Source organism: Phragmites australis, chromosome 3 (assembly GCF_958298935.1).
Source record: "Phragmites australis chromosome 3, lpPhrAust1.1, whole genome shotgun sequence".
NCBI classification, from domain to species: Eukaryota; Viridiplantae; Streptophyta; class Magnoliopsida; order Poales; family Poaceae; genus Phragmites; species Phragmites australis.
Genome location: NC_084923.1, coordinates 45,540,710 through 45,560,429, shown reverse-complemented (window position 1 = coordinate 45,560,429; position 19,720 = coordinate 45,540,710). Strand labels below are relative to the sequence as shown.

General features: G+C 45.7%; 1 protein-coding gene across 1 annotated transcript; it reads left to right on the top strand.

Moving 5' to 3' along the window:
* The first annotated feature begins 9,540 nt into the window (after nucleotides 1-9,540).
* LOC133913379 (zinc finger protein 1-like) lies at nucleotides 9,541-10,761 on the top strand. The gene has a single exon (XM_062356514.1). The coding sequence runs from the start codon at nucleotides 9,689-9,691 to the stop codon at nucleotides 10,472-10,474; it is 786 nt and encodes a 261-aa protein (XP_062212498.1). The 5' UTR covers nucleotides 9,541-9,688; the 3' UTR covers nucleotides 10,475-10,761.
* Nucleotides 10,762-19,720: the final 8,959 nt, after the last annotated feature.

The following is a 19,720-nucleotide window of genomic DNA, read 5'->3' as shown; positions in this document are numbered from 1 at the left end:
AAGTCCAGCTCAATATGTAGTATATGTATCCACGCAGAATCAGTCATATGTACTACACCGCATATGCAGAACCCTGGATTGGCCGCCAGAACCCTACTGGCTCGGCCGCCGCGAATTGTCCCTTGAAGTCTCTGTAAGGTATTAAGTGAAGTCCAAACAAAAAAAAAGAACGCATCACCAAGGGGCAACAATTTGAAGATATATGCAGTGCTAACTCTGTGATCAAGTGGCCCGAATCTACCTCATAAAATAAGTAGATCAAAACCGACCAAAAAAAAGATCATAACGCGTCATTCCGTCATGGCGTTATACCATTGGTGCAAAATAAATTTGTGCGACAAAGAAGTGCTTGAATTTCATAAGCACACACAAGTGAGCTGTGCTTTTTTTGGCCATTTTTTCCCTTCTGAAAATTTGGGCAAGTGTTCTCCTAGACACTCGGTTGGCTAAATTCGTTTGACTTGCAGGGACAATAGCATAGCTTTGGACCGGTGGGTTGGAAGCACGTATGAAATGCTGACAGTCTTGCAAAATGCAAAGCTGGAAATTGTGTAGCTGTCTTTTTTTTTTTGCTCCTTCATTTTTCATTAGCATCAGTGCATGACCCAATAACTACTGGCATCGACCCAGAAATTAGAGGTTAATGCCCTGTTTGGGTGAGGCTATTTCATTTGGAAGTTACTAAAACTTTGCAAGAAAATTATCCCAATCCAAACTCTCCCAAAAATGATCAAACTCAAACAACTACTTAGGGTACTTATTAGACCTTACCAGTTAGGGCACCGACAGTTCAGCTAGCTAGTAACACTCTGTAGCTTAAAGCAACTCACTGCACCATGAATGGGTACAACACCTTTTTTTTTATCACAGCTTTGCTAAATTTATATGGCCCACGGTACAGGTTCACCCGCCAAGTAGTGTTTGTAACACGTTTGAAGATTGGTTTAATGGGGCGAACCAAAACTTAAGTACCAAATTCTGGTTAGGACAAGCGATCTTTGTTACGCAATTTGTCTAATTCACGATGTTATTTTTGACAATGCAGAAGTTAAATCTTCTATGCAGGTAATTTTCATAGGAACACATTGAATCCGCTTCTGGTCTTTATTGCTGGATGAGGGGTGACATCGTATAAAAGTGAGATACCGTATGTTGGAGACTATTGTGATAGATATCTTCACAAGACATGAGTGGCGGTTCAGTAGCAGAAATTGTAACTAAGTTCCGTTCATCCATGTTTAGGTGTTGACGTACATCGCGAGCTTGGGATAATTTTTATTTCATTATGTATAATCGGTGTCTTGCCAATCAGGCCAGGCTTGTTGGGCCGAACGCCGAAGAAGAGAATATAGTGGGCTAGATTTGGTGAGAGTGCCGTTTGCTTTCCAGCTCTTCCACGCTAGAGATCGATCGCTGGCATGTCAGCCCGCCTGCGTTCAGCCCCAGTCGCTCACTGTTTCTCACGCACCGAGAGTTTAAAGCTATCTAATCTATTCCCAGCATGTGTGAGTATGTAGGGTGTGAGTGGGGTGTGATGTGTGCATCCTGCATGTACACTTAAAAAGGCTCTTCCACGCCATACCTTCACAATGTTGTTTGACTGGTTCTGCATGTTTTTCACTGGAAAAAAAAAGAAACATACTCTCAAAATAGAACAAGAAAAAGATTAGTTATAGCCACTCTCTAGCGCGTGTACAATGGTGTGATATCAACTATCTATAAAAGATGTCATATGAGATTTTCAGTGACGTGGATGAGAGAGGAGAGAGAGAAACATTGTTTATTAATTAACAGACGATCTATTAGGCAGCTTACTGTTGTCTAAACTATTGTATAGGCGGTTATTGTTGTTTATAGCATTGCATATGAGCCTTCTAGATAACTTGTATAAACAAATCACTGGAAGAGTTATTTTTAATCATTCGCAAAAAAGAGTTATTTTTAAAATTGTCTATAAATGACATGGATGTGATTTATAGACAATGGTGGTCTAAACCACTGTACACGCCGTTGAGAGCAATTGGTAGCCTGGAACCTTTCAACCAACCAAAGCCTTCATGCTACTACTAATCCTGTTTATAGGTAGCCGGGTAGGCAGGCGCTTTATCAATAACCAGGGTCACCAGCCACGAGCCAACCGCGCAACCACCGCGAGATTCCCGTTCAGATTTGCACCCGCAGCGTCGTGGGGCATCATCCGCCACCGCGCGTCCCGGTGCCGTGACCTGCGCGAACCCACGCGACGACACGTCGCTACGCGCGCAACCAGTGCAACCGACCGGCAAGCACGGCTGCTGCAGCTGCTGCCACTGGGCGCTGCCCACTGCTCACTGGCCACCAGTGTCGTGACTGGCCAGCGCCCAACGATAATCAACCAAGGCACGGCAGGCAGGCAGCAGGCAGGTGGTTAGGCCGCCGGCCCCTCTCTCGCCCGCCCCGATCTAATCGCTAAATTAGTTGTACTTGCGCATGTACTTGCGCGCGGCAGGCGGGAGGAGGAGGAGGCGCGCGAGGAACACGTGGGGGCGATGGGGGCGGAACGGCCGGGCGGCCACGCAGCCGCTGGGGCAGAGACGGGGACGTGCCGCTTGCGCACCCCGCACCCCCTCCCCTCCCCTCGCGTGCGCAGCGTTCTCGCTTGCGTCCGCCCTCGCGCGGAAGCCGACGCCGACGCCGTGGAGCCGTGCACCACCGAACCGAGCCGTGCTGCCTCCTGCGTGACCAGCCTGCCCGCCTCTATGGAAAAAGTCCAGGGGAACGAACCGACGACTCGCTCGGCGCCGCGCGCAGCCCAATCAACGGTGGCGGCGATACAGAATGCCCTGCCTATACGGTGCTACCGTGCTCCGTACGTGGGCGTTGCGTCTGCCGGTAGAGGATCGTCCGTCCGTGGAGCATGGAGTCTGAAGTCTCAACTTCAAATGCGAGTTTTATCCAGGCAAGGCAAGGCAAGCGACGTGTTAGGTGGGATACAACGTGCGTGACATGCCTATAGGTAGAGTGACAGCAGAGGCTGCTATAGGTACACCAAGTGTGTAGTACAGTACTAACATATATAGGCTGTCATGTTTATCTGTTAGCGATATACTATTGGTAGTCTTCGTTAACCAGGAGAGGTAGGTTAGCAAGGATAAAGCCATATACTGACCCTTGTCAGCACGTGTGAAGCTTTAGAAAACACTAGAAGATAGCGAGCGGTGTGGCCTGTTATTAAGGCTAAAATTATTCTCAATCTAAAAACAAAATCCAAACACACAGATGAAAAAAAGTTGGTAGTTATGAGATAACCTAGCTAAGAGAATGATAGAAAAACAAGATACTTTTTCTAGCTCTATTTGCACAGTGTTAGATTTAAGACTTCCAATGCTTCAATTCCAATATTTCGTAGAGTGAGATGCCTAATGTTATACGGTGGCAAAAATTCAGGAACAAACTCTCGAGAATTTTGAAGCAAGCGCCAGACACCAAGCTTAGGAATTGACCTATGGAAAATAGAGAATAAATTATTCAATTATGAACATCCTGAGAGTAGAACTCAATAATAACAGTAATATAAAATCAAAAACTAATGTAAAATAGAAATACCTCATGATTGTGTAGCCAAACATCCGAAAATATGACAAACATATCATTGACGGCCTTTTTTTTTTTCAAGTGATGTTAATCTTAACTGTTGAATATCAATGGAAGCAAAGATTGCCAGTACAGATATTTTTTATAAGACCTAATTATTCAACATTTGGGATGGAGTTATTGACCTTACTGTTTCTTCATTAGGTACTACAGCTTTCCAAAGAAATCAAGACCCATAAACAATGAAAGTGATGCTTCCCTGTCCGCTAGGGGATGAAAGAGATGCAAATTTTCTAGGAGATGAGAATTAAACCTGAAAAATGTCTTTTGAAAGCAGCTCCCTTCAGCGACAATTACAGTATTTTCAACAAAAAAATTGAAGTGATTTTGTGTTCTATGTTAAGGGGCGATTATTACAGTATTTTCAAAAAAAAAAATGAAGGTGATTTTGTGTTCTATGTTAAGGAAAATGGTAATGCTTACTCAATAACCATGAAACTGTTGAAATATATGCGGTAAATAGAGCATGAAAATTATTCCATAGAGACAATTAAAAAAACAGGGATCTGAGCTATCTGTACACAGAGTAAAGTAATTGCATAATTGAAAAAAGACAGCAACTACAATGCTCAACATGTGTACCTTAATTAGCTGATTTGCATAGCAGAGCAATTGAGCAACTATCCCAATAGACTGACAACAGAATAAAGGATGATAAAATTTTGCTCTCAGATTATTACATGACAATTGGCTCCAAGACTCAAGAGTCTTGCTCCCAAATTGTTCTACAAAGTTCATCATTGATTGGGCTATTGTTAAGACCTCAACTAGCATAAAGAATTTGGACATTGTATCAAAGTAAATCACTGGACAATGAGCTGCAACAGTACAGAAGGCCTCACAAAGACTGAAATGTGCAGTATCAGACTTAGCACAGGTGTACAGGTAGAGAAATCTACCAAAGATTGCAATCATTACATTTACCCAGTAAAGACTATGATATACCATCTCTGAACAGAGAATAACAAAATTTAGACTACCCTCAGCAGCCTGCAAGATCATTGCCATCTCTAGGATGGACAATAACAGACCTCAGAGAACCATCACCAGCCCATTATTCGATTGCGTTACAACAGCTCATTCATCCATATAACCACAATTCTATTGCTATTATTCTTGACAAATAGCCCAATATCAGATAACCACAATCATCACAGAGCAAGAATAGAAAGAGGGATAGGAGAAAGATTACTCACAGCAAAATTTCGATCAAAGTCGAAAGGAAGTGAGGCTAGGCACGACTCAATAGCCGCTATCCCAGAAAACCTAGCACCCGCCGTTGCCGACGGAGAGAAGGAGATCGGAGATACAAAGCCTCTCCACGCTGCCACTGCAAGCGCGGTTGAACTGCAGCCGTGCAGCTCCGGCCACCAACAGATTTCTCTTCCCGGCCCCCACAAAATCAGATCGGGCACCCAACAGATTAGGGTTTAATCAGCTCAGAGCAGACCGGAAAAGAATCAGTGAGGAGTGAGGAAATCACACACTGAAAAACCAAGTTCCAGAGAGAAGGAGGAGGCACATAAGAAGGGGAGGCTCACGCCGCGTCACCTGGCCGACGAATCCGCCCCAAAACCGCATACCCAAGGGAACCGGGCAGGGTAGTTCCGCCGCCGCCGCAATCCCTGGCCAGCCTCATCCTTATCCACCGGAGAAACCCCAGCTGAATACCCTAGAGCTGAGCGACTCCTTTTCACACCGACGACAGGGCTCGGGCCAAAACACCCGATGAGAAACAGGCCGGCCCAATCAGCTCTCAAGTACACAGCCCAACAGTGAAATTTCCAATAAAAATATAACAGAAACCCCATATATAATGCCAGATGCTATCATAATTTGCATATATAACAAATGATCATTCATTCGCGCTACATGGTAATTACAAATAACTTTGGGTTAGGTCTCAAAATTCTACCTCAGTTCTTCTGTAGAAGCTGTAAGTTACATTGACGTAGTCAACCACCGTAAGTGAGTTTCCTGCATCGCAGCTGTCCATATAGGTGTTGGATCTCACATTACACTAGAACTGATCACAGATAGTAGTTTATTATTGTCGGTTGTGCAAGAACCGACAGTAAAAATATATTATTATCGGTTCTTAACCTTCCATGCTCAAACTATAACAGAGCCGCTAAGAACCGGAACTGATAGTCGGTATAAGTTCTAATTCTTGCTATAAACTACCACCGATAGTCTGTCTAGACCTAGAATTTTGATTGATGGCGAGCAGCTCCGGACTCAGCAGTGATAATTTATGACACTTTATCTCAATGGCAATTCCTTATATACCACTGGTAAAACCCACAAATCCCTAATATGTCATCGTGTGTCTATGACACGTGGGGTGACTTTAGTCACTGGCGTGTGGGGCCTAATGACATATTAAAGATTTAAACTTTAGCCAATGGCATATGAAGAATTATACTTTTATCTTAAAAATTATAACTTTTTCATACAAAATCCGATGATAACAAATTTTATATAAAAATTATAGCTCTCGACAAGATCTATAACTTTGTAGTTAAAATTTTTTATTTAAGATTGTTTAGATGCCCCACGTCAAGTACCACTGCCACGACCATGAGCGAGCACAACCACTACCACCATCACGAGCAATAACCTGGGTGGTCATGTTTATGTGTACATGCTCGATTTTATCTGATAGTTGATCCAAAAATTTTATAAGTTTTTATAAGTAAACTAGAACTCGCTAGAAACTCATTTTAACTGGTCTGGTTAAAAAATCTAAACCAATATTTAACTAAAATTCTTTAAAAAGCATACTTTGCTAACTTCTAGCAAATTTTAATATCACAAATAAATTCCAAAAATAAAAAAATCACTAATATTCTTCTCATGTGACATACTAATTTATAAAAATATTTCCAACTCTAGTTTATTTGGAAATAAAATATAAACAAAAAATTCACTATAAAAAATACATAAATTTTTCATACGAAGTTCAATGACAACAAACTTTATATAAAAATTATAGCTCTCGATGAGATCTACAACTTTATAGTTGATCACTTTTTATTTAAAGCAATATAAATGCACAAATAAACATGTAAAAACTGCATAGATTAGACATAAACTTTTTCATACGGAGTAGAATGAGACAAGCTTTATATGAAATATGAAAAAGTTGTAGAACTTAACTAGATCTACAATTTTGTAGTTGATAATTTTTTCATTTAATGTCATTTAGATGTCCAAATAGCCGTTCAAACGTTTGATCAGAAGAGATCAAAATGATTGATTTTGTTATTATACTCAAGAACGAAGTAGAGGTGAAATGATTAGATGGGTCACACGCGAGAAGCTTTTAAGGTCATGAGTTCAAGTACTGGAATAACACATGCGCGAAAATCGCGTGACTTGTGAATGGTCGGGTTCCTCTGGTTGCGAAAAAAAATTGTTAAAAAGCTTCAGTACCGGTTGGATCCACGAACCAGTAGTGATTGTGAGTTTCTATGGCAATTCCAATATTAAGTATCAGTACCGAATAATCAGTAGTGGTTCAATACCCGTAGCTAATAATATGTTCTGCAGTAGTGTCACTATTTTCCATCTCTATCTCTTTCAGTTCAGAAGTCATTTGAAATGACAAGTATTAGTGACAATGAACAAATATATGTACTACGTAAACAAAGAGCTAAATAATGTGTTTTGAATGTATGATGGTAGATTTACCGCATCGTCCATCTTAGATAGCATCTGCAAGAGAATGTCATCAGACATCTTAGTGTTTTGACTGCTTTCCAAATCTGCAACAGTGTGAAATGCTGTATCTGTATTTCAAATATTTGAGCTGATATTTGAATACTATTATTTGTTCAAATTGTACGCCATTTTTTGAGAAAAAAAGTCATGACTGCACAACATATAAGAGCAGTCGGTATAAATCAGAAGATTCGATTAGCCAAATATGAAACTAACATATGGAGCTTCAAAGTGCCCTTTCACACTACACAGACTAGAGACGGCTGGCAGCAATCACGACAAGCAGCGTGCCGGAGAGTGCGGCAGCGCAAGGGCAGGTGCTGAGGCAGGCCGTAGGTGGGAGAGGGCGGCAGCACTGGGGCAGGCGGGCCTGAGCACCGGTCGAGCACCCTCATCTGCAGGCGGAGGCGAGCAACGCTTAGAGGAGACGACAACGATGGAAAAGGGAATAGAGAGAGTTCGCGAGTAATCGGGTGCTGGTGAATTGGGCGGAAGACCTGACTTGATATGTATATTTCGTATCATACGATCCATATTACGAGTTTGACGAATGTTGGTGTTCTGATGATGATGTGGATTACCCAGAGGAGCGGAATGCCACCCATTGAGATGTAATAGATTGCTGGAATGCCACCCCATTGAGATGTTATAGATTGCTGGGGAGAGGATGAACTTGCAAATTTCACGTATGTTCTCCATGTAGTCTGTAAACGTGTGCCATCCGGCGACCATAAGAAACGTATACCCATCATCCATGAAGTATCCACGTCCGCAATTCTAGCTAGTTTGTGCAAGAGGTCACTAACCTGCGTGTATTCGTGTATGACGCGCGTGCGTACATATGATGCGTGTGAGCGCGCGCGTCAACAGCTGTGATCAATAAAGACACGATCGGCCTACCTAACTGGTAGCTGCAGAAGATCCTTACAGCTGAGACCACTTCAGCCGACGGAAGCTCCCGCCCCCCCCCCCCCCCCCCCCCCCAAAAAAAAGAAGAAGAAGAGGTGACCAGGAATCTTCCGTGCACGCACTTCCGGACCTATTGCTTGGTCCGAGTCTGACTTGCTACCGGGTTGGTTCGTTAGTTTCGGCCTTGCAACCGTCTGGCCAGAACAGGAGGCGAAGACCATTCCGGCCGGGCTTGTTTACGCATGTGCTTAAATGCTTAGTCTTCCTCTTCCGCTTGCAGCACGACGATATTACCGATCGCTTCACTCGCTTCCACCTTGCACTGTTGTTGACCTGACCGGACAAAAGAAACTAGCACACCATCTGAGTCGCTGAATGAAAAGAAACCACTGGATAACTTTGCGATCTTAGCAATACGACATTACGTGACAAAAAACATTCAAAAGAAACGCGTATCCTCCAAATAAAAAACAAAAAGAGGCGCGTAACAAGCACCAATCAGCCTTAACCCGTTAATACCTTAGATTGGTCTGAAAAAACTTTGAGCGATACGAACTTAAGTAACATCTCAACCGCTCCATCAGTCGGGTGGACAAAAGTAATTCGCCAAACAGTTCGTGTCGCAGTTTGGCAATCAGATAACTCTCCAGCTTCCGGTCAAGTTAAACTATCGACCCTTAATAATTGTTTACTAGTATTGCTTAATCCGCTCCGGCTCCATCAGTCCGTCTTGCCAGGTTCAGCGGCGAAATGGACTCGATCTCCTTACCGGGTCTGCATCGATCCAACCCATCCATCCGCAACCGACGACGACGACGACGGCTTCTCACACCCACCGTGCAGCCTCCTCAGCCGGCCAGTCGTCGTCACTCCACGCACACTTCTCTCTCGCGCGCGCGCACTCCAACCACACTGCTTCTACCACCGCTCCACTTGCGCTGCCCGGCTTCGCCTTGGCCTCCTCTCTCCTCTGCCTCGTGTGGCCGTGTCTTCCCCTCCACGTTGACCACGACTTTTTCGTTGCCGCCTTACCGCCTCCACTCCACCCACCCGAGTCCGAGTGAGACCCAACCCAACCCCCGCCCGCCCCTCCTTCGCCGCCACTCCACCGGCTCCCCACCCGCTGCCGTCGCGTCCCCACGGCACCTCTCGCCCCACCTGTCACCCTCCCTCCCGCACAGCGTGCGCGCCCACGCCGCGACCACCTCGCTTCCCCCACCTACGACGCAACTTCCCACTCCATACACCCGCCACCGCTTTAAAACTACCTCACATCCTCACTCCCCAGCTCCTCACCACACCACACCGAGAGCGAGACGCCCAAGCGACCACTCTACAGCTTAAGCCACCGCCCGAGCGCAAGAACAAGTCGCAGCCAAGAACAAGTCCGGTCTCCAGCGAAGCTTAGCTTGCTGTGCCAGCCATGTCGTCCATGGAGTTGCTCCACGCCGTGATCCCGGAGCAGCAGCACGAGGAGGAGGTGGCACTGACGACGAGCAGCAGCGCCACGAGCTGCGAGGAGGGCGGCCACATGCTGCAGGGGTGGGCCAAGAGGAAGCGCTCGCGCCGCCAGCGGTCGGAGGAGGAGAACCTCGCGCTCTGCCTCCTCATGCTCTCCCGTGGTGGCCACCACCGCGTCCAGGCGCCTCCGCCCCTCGCGGCGCCGGCCGCCGCTGAGTTCAAGTGCTCCGTCTGCGGCAAGTCCTTCGGCTCCTACCAGGCGCTCGGCGGCCATAAGACGAGCCACCGGGTCAAGCAGCCGACCCCCCCTCCTGCTGCTGCTCCGGCACTCCTCGTGGAGGCCCCCGCCCCAATCACCATCCTACCGCCAGTGGACCTCCGTGAGCCGGCCACTTCATCCACCGCCGCGTCGTCCGACGGAGCGGCCTCTAACAGGGTCCACAGGTGCTCCATCTGCCACAAGGAGTTCCCTACGGGCCAGGCGCTCGGCGGGCACAAGAGGAAGCACTACGACGGCGGCGTGGGTGGTGCCGCTTCCACCGATCTCGTGGCCGCGGTGGCCGCCGAGACATCCGAGGTGGGGAGCTCCGGCAACGGCAGCTCTGCCGCCCGGGCGTTCGACCTCAACCTCCCGGCCGTGCCGGAGTTCGTGTGGCGGTGCGCCAAGGCCGGCAAGATGCGGGAGGAAGACGAGGAGGTGCAGAGCCCCCTCGCCTTCAAGAAGCCTTGCCTCCTCATGACCGCGTGAACAGCCGCGCGGATCTGATCCATCCAAGTTTTTTGTCGAACACTATTCGTTCATTGGTTTGGCGCTAGTACTATTGTTTGATTTGTTACTGCTATTGTACAGAGAGTGTGAGATACATAGCCACATACACCTATAGGTCTTCTTCCTCTTCTGGTTCTCTGTAACACTGGAAGAGTATAAATGTATCCTTAGCTGTCAGCATACTGTAGTTCATACTCATACATATACGATTGATGAATCAGTACGCTGTAACATAAACATATATAAATTGATTAAAGATTATGGAATCGGATGCCCTCTTGAAGCACTTCTTTTATGTCTGGTTCTAGTTCAGTAGCTTGATTAACCACCGTTCTCTCTTTAGTTGCCACACTCAATTCCCTTTGCTTACATGGTAAGAAATGGAAGCCTCTGCTTCAGCCCAGAAGCAAGATAGCACCTTGTGCAGAGTTCAGGCTTGCTATGCTAGACCACTCGTCACATATTCGGTGACGTGAATCCTGATAGCTTAATCCGGTTCCACGTGCTTCCACCACTTGCTTTGGTTGTGAGACTGACTATGCAAGTGGGAGCAGAGTAGGAGCAACAAACCTGGGGCCGTTGCGGCTTCGGGAACGCCGACGGACGACGCCCCACTAGCGGGTGGAACGGCCGCCGACAGCGACGTCGCCCCGCTCACCCGCCCGCTGGTGTTGATAAGTCTTACGACGATCGCTAAACGTGTGATTGTTTGCTTATAACTGTATACATAGGTTGACGAGAAAAGTCAAGAGAATATGTATTTAGAGGTGATTAAATGGACGGTCCGGTTTGGCACAGGTTTATTAAGATATGACCTGTTTAAGTTAAACGGTCGTGTCGTGCCGATATATGTACCGCGACTCAAGCCTAAACACGGCACATATAAGATCGGGCTGTGTTGTACCGGCCCACGACACGATAGGCCTAATAACTTTTTTTATTCGTCAGCTCATGAAAAAATAAAAATAAAATCACAAAAACTTGCTTTCACATAGAATCAAATATGCGACCTTCTACTTGGAAGTCAAACACATTACTATTGCACCACATATCATATATGGTATTAAATCTAAACAAATTATATAAGATATTAAAAATAGAAGCAGTTAACGGGACGTGCCGTGCCGGCCCATCGTGCCGCGGCTCCGACCCAGGCATGGCCCAAGCCGTCGTGCCGTACCGATCCGGTCCGATAGCCATCGTGCCGTGCCGGCTCGGCCCATTAGCAGTCGTGCCTAGGCTGGGCCAAAACAGTCGAGCCTCGTGCTAGCCCACTTGGCCACCTTTAGCTGCATTTGCTGAAAAGAAGAGTGTTTTGTTAGTCGTATCTATCTGAATAGATTGAGTTGTGTTTCTGTTTATTGGGTGAATATGAAGCTATATGAGAGGTTGGTTGAGATTATAATTGGTTGACTTCACGAAGATGGTTATGGTGATCTTGCACATAGGGTGTGGTGTGCTTACCCCCTCCTAGCAGCTGAGATCATGAGGCAAATGAGAAACAAGATTACCTCTACATTGCTATGGATGCAAGATGTCTGGACCTAGGAAGTAAACAGACAATGGGTATAACAATAGAAATGTCTTATTCACATTCATGTGACAATTTACAACTCGGAGTGGGATACGGTGACACATGCATGCTAGCAACAAATTTTCATGTCAAATGACGAATCTTCAGGTGATCAGGTCTTTAGAAACTGAAGCGAGATTAATGGTAAGCTCTAGGGCCAATTATATGCATGTGCAATTAAAACTATGATAACTTGATGGTCAGTTGGTAATGATATAGTTATGAAACATAATATATGTTCTTGGAGTCAATTATTTATTCACTGAGGCTTTTGGGTTTGCACTACAGATGAAATGTGATGTGCATCAAAAGGCTAATTATAAAGATAACCCATTTACTATGGCAAAATTTCATGTAATATTGATGAATTTCCAAGTTCGACCTTTTTGTTGCTCGATGCTATGGCGTGCAATGTGCAAATGAAGGATCAATGATAAATTAAAACCTCAACAAACATGTAACCATACACACTCAATAGCACAATCTACAATAAAGGATCAAATTGAAGCATCTATCAAGCTCGCATACATTCTTGAAGCATTTGCCCAATGTTTGAACAAAAAATGTGCACAAGATAAAGTGTATACAGATTAATCAACCTCGTACAACCAGAGCTGATAAAATGAGTCCTTTTACACAAAAGAGAGAAGAAGTTTTTAGTGATAGTGAAGTACAAGATGAAAAGTTCGGCAACTAGACAGAATTGATATGGCTGCATTAGCTTGTCTTACATAACAAAAGCAGATTACATTTACACACCATCACCACATCAAAAGCCCATAATATAAAGTTTAGGGCATCATTATCATATCCTATGCTAAGGTGTCAGTTTCACCTTACATAAATATATATTCCAGTCACCAAACTAGACTACACAAAAGGCCCATCAACTACCAAACTAAGTCAGCAAAAGGTTTGTGGTCACATGTCAAGGCAACTAATCATTGAAGAAGTTCTTGGTGATCCAAGTATTGATATACATGTTGCACTGTTCTGGATTCATCTGCAAAAAGCCAAGGCTTTGTGACTTGTTATCAATCAGCCAACCAAAAACAGCAAGGAGGGCTTCTTGGGTGAAGCCGAGCACGCTCATGAAAGCATTATATATATCGGGGTGAACCTCAGCATGAATAGTCACCTTGATCGCAGAGGACATCTCCTTCACATCATCAGTCATGCTCGTGAAGAGGACAACCTCCTCCTCTGCGATCATGGTCCTCTTCCTTTTCTGGCCACTTGAGGACTCAATGCCTTTCCCCTTGTCCTCAACTGCAGCAAGACGGTTGTCATTTGTAGGCGGAGTAGGCTCAACCTCATGTTCAAGGTCCATAGCATATTAGAAGGAGTTGTCCCCGATTTTAGAAGGGAGTATCTAAAGGCTCATTGGAGCCCATGGCATACCTCCCGGTAGCTTTCCCCTCACTGAATATTATAGACATTTGCACATAGTTCTCAAGAGGGACATTGAGGAAGTCAACATCTTTCGGGTGATCCTACAATCCAACACAAGTTGCAATCAACATGTGAAACTAAGGCAAGAGCATGTGAAAGTAACATATTATTATATTACCTTGATGTGGCCTTTGTAGTGCTCCTCCTCCAATAGGATAGTATTTGTGGTGTCATCCCACAATGCACCACTCAAATCACACAGCTTGCAAATCTTCACCCACCTAGCTCTCCACTTGCGTAGGTGGTTGTACACCTGTTAGCCACTGACCTCAACTCCAACGTGGTCACTCACGGACCTTGCAACGATGTTCAAGTGCACTTCCTTAAATCCCTTCTTAGTCCTCACTCCCTCCTCAATTAGCTGGACCATGCGACATAGCATGGAGCTGGACATGAGAGAGGTCCACTTCAAAGCGGGCCTTCCACAACATCTCCAACCTCGGTCATATCTTGCTACAGAACAAAAAACAAAGGACATAAACAATACCTCATATTACTAAATAGAATAAATCATATTACTGCATATTTAATACCTAATATTGTCATACATAGTCATACATAGATCAAACTCATATTGTCATACATAGTCATCAAATAGGCAAATTGCCACGATTCATCCACATAGCAAGTGCCCACTCGTCCCTTTTTGCTGCCCATGAGTTGTTGTCTTGTGCAATATTGTTATGCGCTTCATACTCTATAGGGTTAGGAGTCCACTCTTGCTCTAGTGGGATACACTCATCTGTCCCGTGCAATAGGATCTAATTGTATAGAATGCAACAAGCTAGAACTAGCTTTACTTAGGTCTTATAAGGGTGGAAAGGCTTGATGTAAAGAATTCTAATCGGTTCTTCAAAGCACCAAAAGTCCACTCTATAGTGATTCTAAGAGCTGAGTGGCTCAGGTTGAACAACTCTCGTTGGTCACGAGGGTGGTTCCTCCCACCATACTCCCTCAAGTGGTATCGGTAGCCACGACACGGTGGAAGGAACCCAGGCCGAACCGCATATCCAGCATCGACCAAGTAAAACTTACCTAACAAATGATAAATTAATTTAGGTAAGCATTTTTCAAGTTGACTAAACTATTAATTGATCTAGGTTGTATACTTACCCTCAGGAACCCTTAATCCATCATCCCTTTCCAACGCATCTAAAAGAATAAGTGTGTCATGTGCAGAACCTTGCCATCCAGCTAACACAAAGGTGAACTTCAAGTCAAAATCGATGGCTCCCATGACATTCTGCGTGGTCACACCCTTTCTACCATGAAAGGCAGCAACCATATTTTGCGGCACTCTAGCTAGCACATGAGTACCATCTAAAGCCCCGATGCAATCCTAATCATAATGTATACACTATAAGTATGACTACCAAAATATGTACAATTATAACCCCCACTGACATATTCTAGTACCTAAAAATATGGATAGAACATGTGGCTATTTAAAAAATTTGGGTGGACGTTATTACATGGGGTCTTAATCATCTCTTGGCGCAACTACCCGATAGCATACAACACTTATTGAAAGAACCAGCTAATTGTTTCAACTGACCTCCTAAATGACAGCTCTATCAACCTAAACCTTTGATTATGACCTACCACTTGAAGGACCATCGCAACTTGTTTCTCCATCGAGCTATGAATTGTGTCTGTCAACAAATGCCTTGTCCTAAGTAAAGTACATAAGTGAAAAAATGGGGCTCTCCTCATTCTAAGTTGCTCCACACAATGGCGATCATCATTATGAAATTTGAATCTAAGGTTATTCATCATAATCTGATCTCTTTCTGACATAGAACCGTAGGTGACAACAGGTGTTCAGCTACTGGAATGCCTTGACACATACATCATGTATGCACACATTGTAGCAACTATACTTGCACCCTGAACAATAAGTTCACGACGCTTACGAGCCAATTCCTCCATCTATGCATAAGTACGACAATGCGATCAGGATTATGAGTTTATTAGCTGAAGTAAAATAATATACGTACTCAGTGTAGCAAAATAATACAATGTGATCACATACCCTAAAGCATTATCATATGATATTATGAGTATATTCAATAGAAAGTACCAATTAAAAATCAAAGATTGAGTGGACTAAGAAAGTTGAACCATGAGTTTGCTTTATTGACATCTATTTTCCAGTTGTTAACTGCCACCTTTAAATTCCATTGATATCCTTAACCAAACATGAAACTCTACTACTATCAACTTGGACAAACCAAAATCTAAAATCAGTTGATCTAGAATACCCTAAAATCAATGGATCCATTGACAATCGGGCCTCTCACAACAACATTAGATATTTTCTTCATACTAATGGACTTGTGATGCTTCAAAGAATGAACAATAACTAATCTAGGATCCTTCAAAAAAAAAGATAGAACACATTCACATAAATCACCGGATCTCACTTGCGGCACCTGTGTCACGCATGCAGAATTGCCGGGTGGAGGGAGACTGGAGGGGTGGGCATGCACCTCAGACCGACAAAGGGTAGCAGATTTATAACCACACTGGTAGAACAGAGCAAATCACAACGAAGAGGGACACCGAGGGGAGGCGTTGCGGTGAGAGAGCAGCGGGGGCAAGCAGTGGGGAGGGAGCAGCGGGGGCAGCGTGAGAGGAAGGAGCAGCGGGGGTGGATGAGGATGACTCGGGATGGCTCGCGCTTGCATGACTTGGGCCAGGCTCAAGAGCGAAGGCCCTCGCTAGCTTCGCTACAGGGGATAGGCCAGCCTGGTATTTATGCATGCGTCCAGCCAGGCCGAAACAGTTCAAGCAACCAACCAAACAGCGATCTTTTGAAAATTGTATGCATCATCCGGGCCAGGATGGCTCGATATAGGCAACCAATTACCCCCTAAGAAATTGACAAAAGTGACACGATATTAGTAACAGCTACCTATTATGCGTCACTAATAATAACCCAAGGTCCTAGGAAGATGTGTCACTAATGACAACCCCAGGTTATTACCTGTCACTAATGATTCATATCACTTGCTCATTATGCATCACTAATATGGTGCTGTTTTTTGTCGGTGCTGGATAGATCATTAGTGACGGGTGAGAAAATAGTTCATCACTAATGATAACAGTGACATGTCACTTGACAAGCTATTACTAATGACTCGATCATTAGTGACGGGTAACAATGGCAATGATGGGTTATAAGGACACCCGTCGCTAATGACTCGGTCATTAGTGAATGGGTATGTGTTATCATCCATCACTAATGATGAGTTAGCTTGGGAACCAGCACTCCATAAGATAAAAGAGTTTTCACGCTCGACTACGGTTAGGGTTTCCCTACACGCATGCCTCCTCCGCCCACAACTGTAATGAAACCAATCTTGATTTGGGTAGAATGTGAGTTCTTGAGGGTAGATGGGATATATAATAAAAAAATAGAGAAGGATTCAGGGAAGAATTAAGGAAGAAAGATAGGGAATTCCAAGCTCCAAGGACTAGATGTCCTAGGTGACTAGTTCATTGCATTTTCCATGGCCATACGAGTTCACAGTCTCCGACTTATAACCCACCATCCATCATATGTTTTCGGGCGCCAACATTACACCACTAGCAAACTCTCCCGCTCAAACTCTTAACAGAACATTGCGCTCTCCATTACTTCCCGCCCGCTATAGCTTCTTCAGATGGCACGTCTAGTCATTAGCATCAGACATCCAACGCCTTCTCTTCAACCTTCCCGATCGATGTGATGGCATTGCCCTCCTCCGGTGTCCTAACATTCCCCTCCAGTTCAAAACTGGCTAAGCCAGTGATCGGGGAAATCGATAAAGAAGATCACGTTTGTCCTCCTAGGTCGCCAGATTGGCAGGCAGATCGACCCACTTAACCGAGACATGTTCAATTGATTGTTGTGCCACGCCTAACGAGTTTGTTGTTAATGAACGTTTCTGGTTCGCAAGTGACCTGCAAAACAGATGCACTAGGTGGCAAAGTTGCTAAGACCGGTGTACCTGGTCGAATTGCACGCTTGAGTTGTTATGCATGAACGACATGATGGATCAAACAGCCAGCTGGTAATTGAAGTTTATAGGCGACAATACCGATCTTTTGAAGAACATGATATGGGCTGTAATAGTTGAAAGCCAGCTTCTGATTTGATCTCTATGCAACTGATGTCTGTATATAAGGTTGAAGCTTGAGTTATACCTGATCACCACCTGGAAATGATGTTATGTATGGTGTTTGTCCGCTTGAAGCTTCATGCGATTCTGAGCGCGGCAAAGCTAATACTGCAAATGATGTTGCATCACTTGTCTCTCTTTGAGCCAAGTTGCCCAAGTCAGGAACAATCATATTAGATAGGCTTGAACTCATCCTGAGTTGAGTATCCGATACTTTGAACAATTCCTGCCAAAGATTGCTTGTGAATATGCGGTCTCTGTTAGAAACTATTGCTTGTGGTAAGACGTGGAGCTTGAAAACATTGTTCATGTAAGCTTTTGCAACTGTTAAAGCTGTGAAAGGATGAGTCATGGGTATAACATGAGCAAACTTGGAGAATTTATCAAGTACCACTAAAATAGTATCATAATGAGCTTATTTTGGCAAACCCTCAATGAAGTCTAAGGTTACCATAGCCCATGCTTGATCTGGAATCTGGAGTGTCTACAACAGACCTGTTGGAGGAGTGTTTTCAGATTTGGCCTGCTGACAAATTGAACATTGTTGAACAAACAATTTGATTTGTCGTTTCATATTGGTCCAAGCAAAGAGTCTTTTCATACGATTATAAGTAGCAAAAAAACCTAAGTGACCCCTAATGGCACTGGAATGTAAAGTCTCTATGATATGCTGTTGTATCTCTGGGTCTGCTCTAACCCAAATGCGCCTGTCGGTGTATCAGGAACCGGAGGTCCCTGAGGTCCGAGGCCAGGCCAGCTGTCTGCCACGTGTCACCATCCCGCGGGATAAGAAAAATCTAAGTTCCGGGAGAAGGTGCTCGGGGCCACAGCCTCTGGTCCCCGAGCACCCCAGTTCCCTGATGACCTGCAGAGTCCAAGTACCGGGAAGAAAGTGCTCGGGGAGGTGCCCGATCACCCCCGAGCACCCTAGTCCCCCGACGATCAGAAGAGCTAAGTCCCGGGAGAGAGTGCTCGGGGGCTGCGTGCGGCAGGCCCCGAGCGCCCAGTTCCCCGAGGGTCAGCGCAAATGTTCTCGGGAGAGAGTGCTCGGGGTTGCACGTGGCAGCCCCTGAGCACTCGGTTCCCCGAAGGTTCGTGTGAGAGTGCTCGGGAGAGAGTGCTCGGGAAGGTAAACAGTGCCCCCAAGCGCCCGGTACCCCGAGGGCAAGGGTAGGCATTCTCGGGAGAGGGTGCTCGGGGAGGTGAACAGTACCCCCGAGCACTCGGTGCCCCGACGACCCAGAAGGGCCCCCGAGGGACCCGCCGATGAGGTGTCAACCAGTCAGAGGTCCGAGGCCGTATTTAATGGACGTGCGCGGTCTGACATCCCCAACTGCTCCCGCCGCAGTGTCAGTCCCTGCCATGCTTTGGCAGAGAGGCGTGGGGCCATTAATTGCACGGGTCCTGTCCCGTATCATCCGGTGTGTCTCGGGATAACGTCGCCAGGATCAAGGCGTTCCGCCTGCCGCCCTGCCGTGGCAGAGGAACAAGACAGGGCGGGCACGCCGGGTGCCTCTGTGGCTGCCCGGTGGGCCCTCTCAACGGCGCCCGTCGCCAGGGCGTCCACAGTGACGAGTGACCGGACGCGCGCCACGTTTTTCCACCGCCCTAGTCACTTCGCCCAGAGGAAATGATGACGCCTTTCTCAGTCGTGGCGTCTTGGAACTTGTACCCCTTCCTTCTCGTTCGGGGTATGTCATGGCCGGCGAGTGCATAAAAGAGTCGGCACACCGGAGGAACAAAGGGGAGACCCAGACGAAGAAGACGAGCCCCACGACGAACCAAGCAAGCAAACAGAGACATTGTGAACAGGCTTGAGCATAGCTCCAGCCGAAGAACCAGGAGCCTCAAGCTCTTAGATAGATCATCTTTCTTGTAACCAGATACATCATCAGGGGACATCTCTCAGGAGAGTTATTGCATCCATACAGGAGTAGGGTATTACGCCCCCGTGCGGCCTGAACCTGTCTAAACCCCGGTGCATTATTTTCTCTTTGCACTAGGTCAATCATCCCCCACCACCGGCCATCGCATTTA

Excerpts from the sequence above, each read along its gene's own strand:
- LOC133913379 (XM_062356514.1), top strand. The coding sequence starts at position 9,689 with ATGTCGTCCATGGAGTTGCTCCACGCCGTGATCCCGGAGCAGCAGCAC.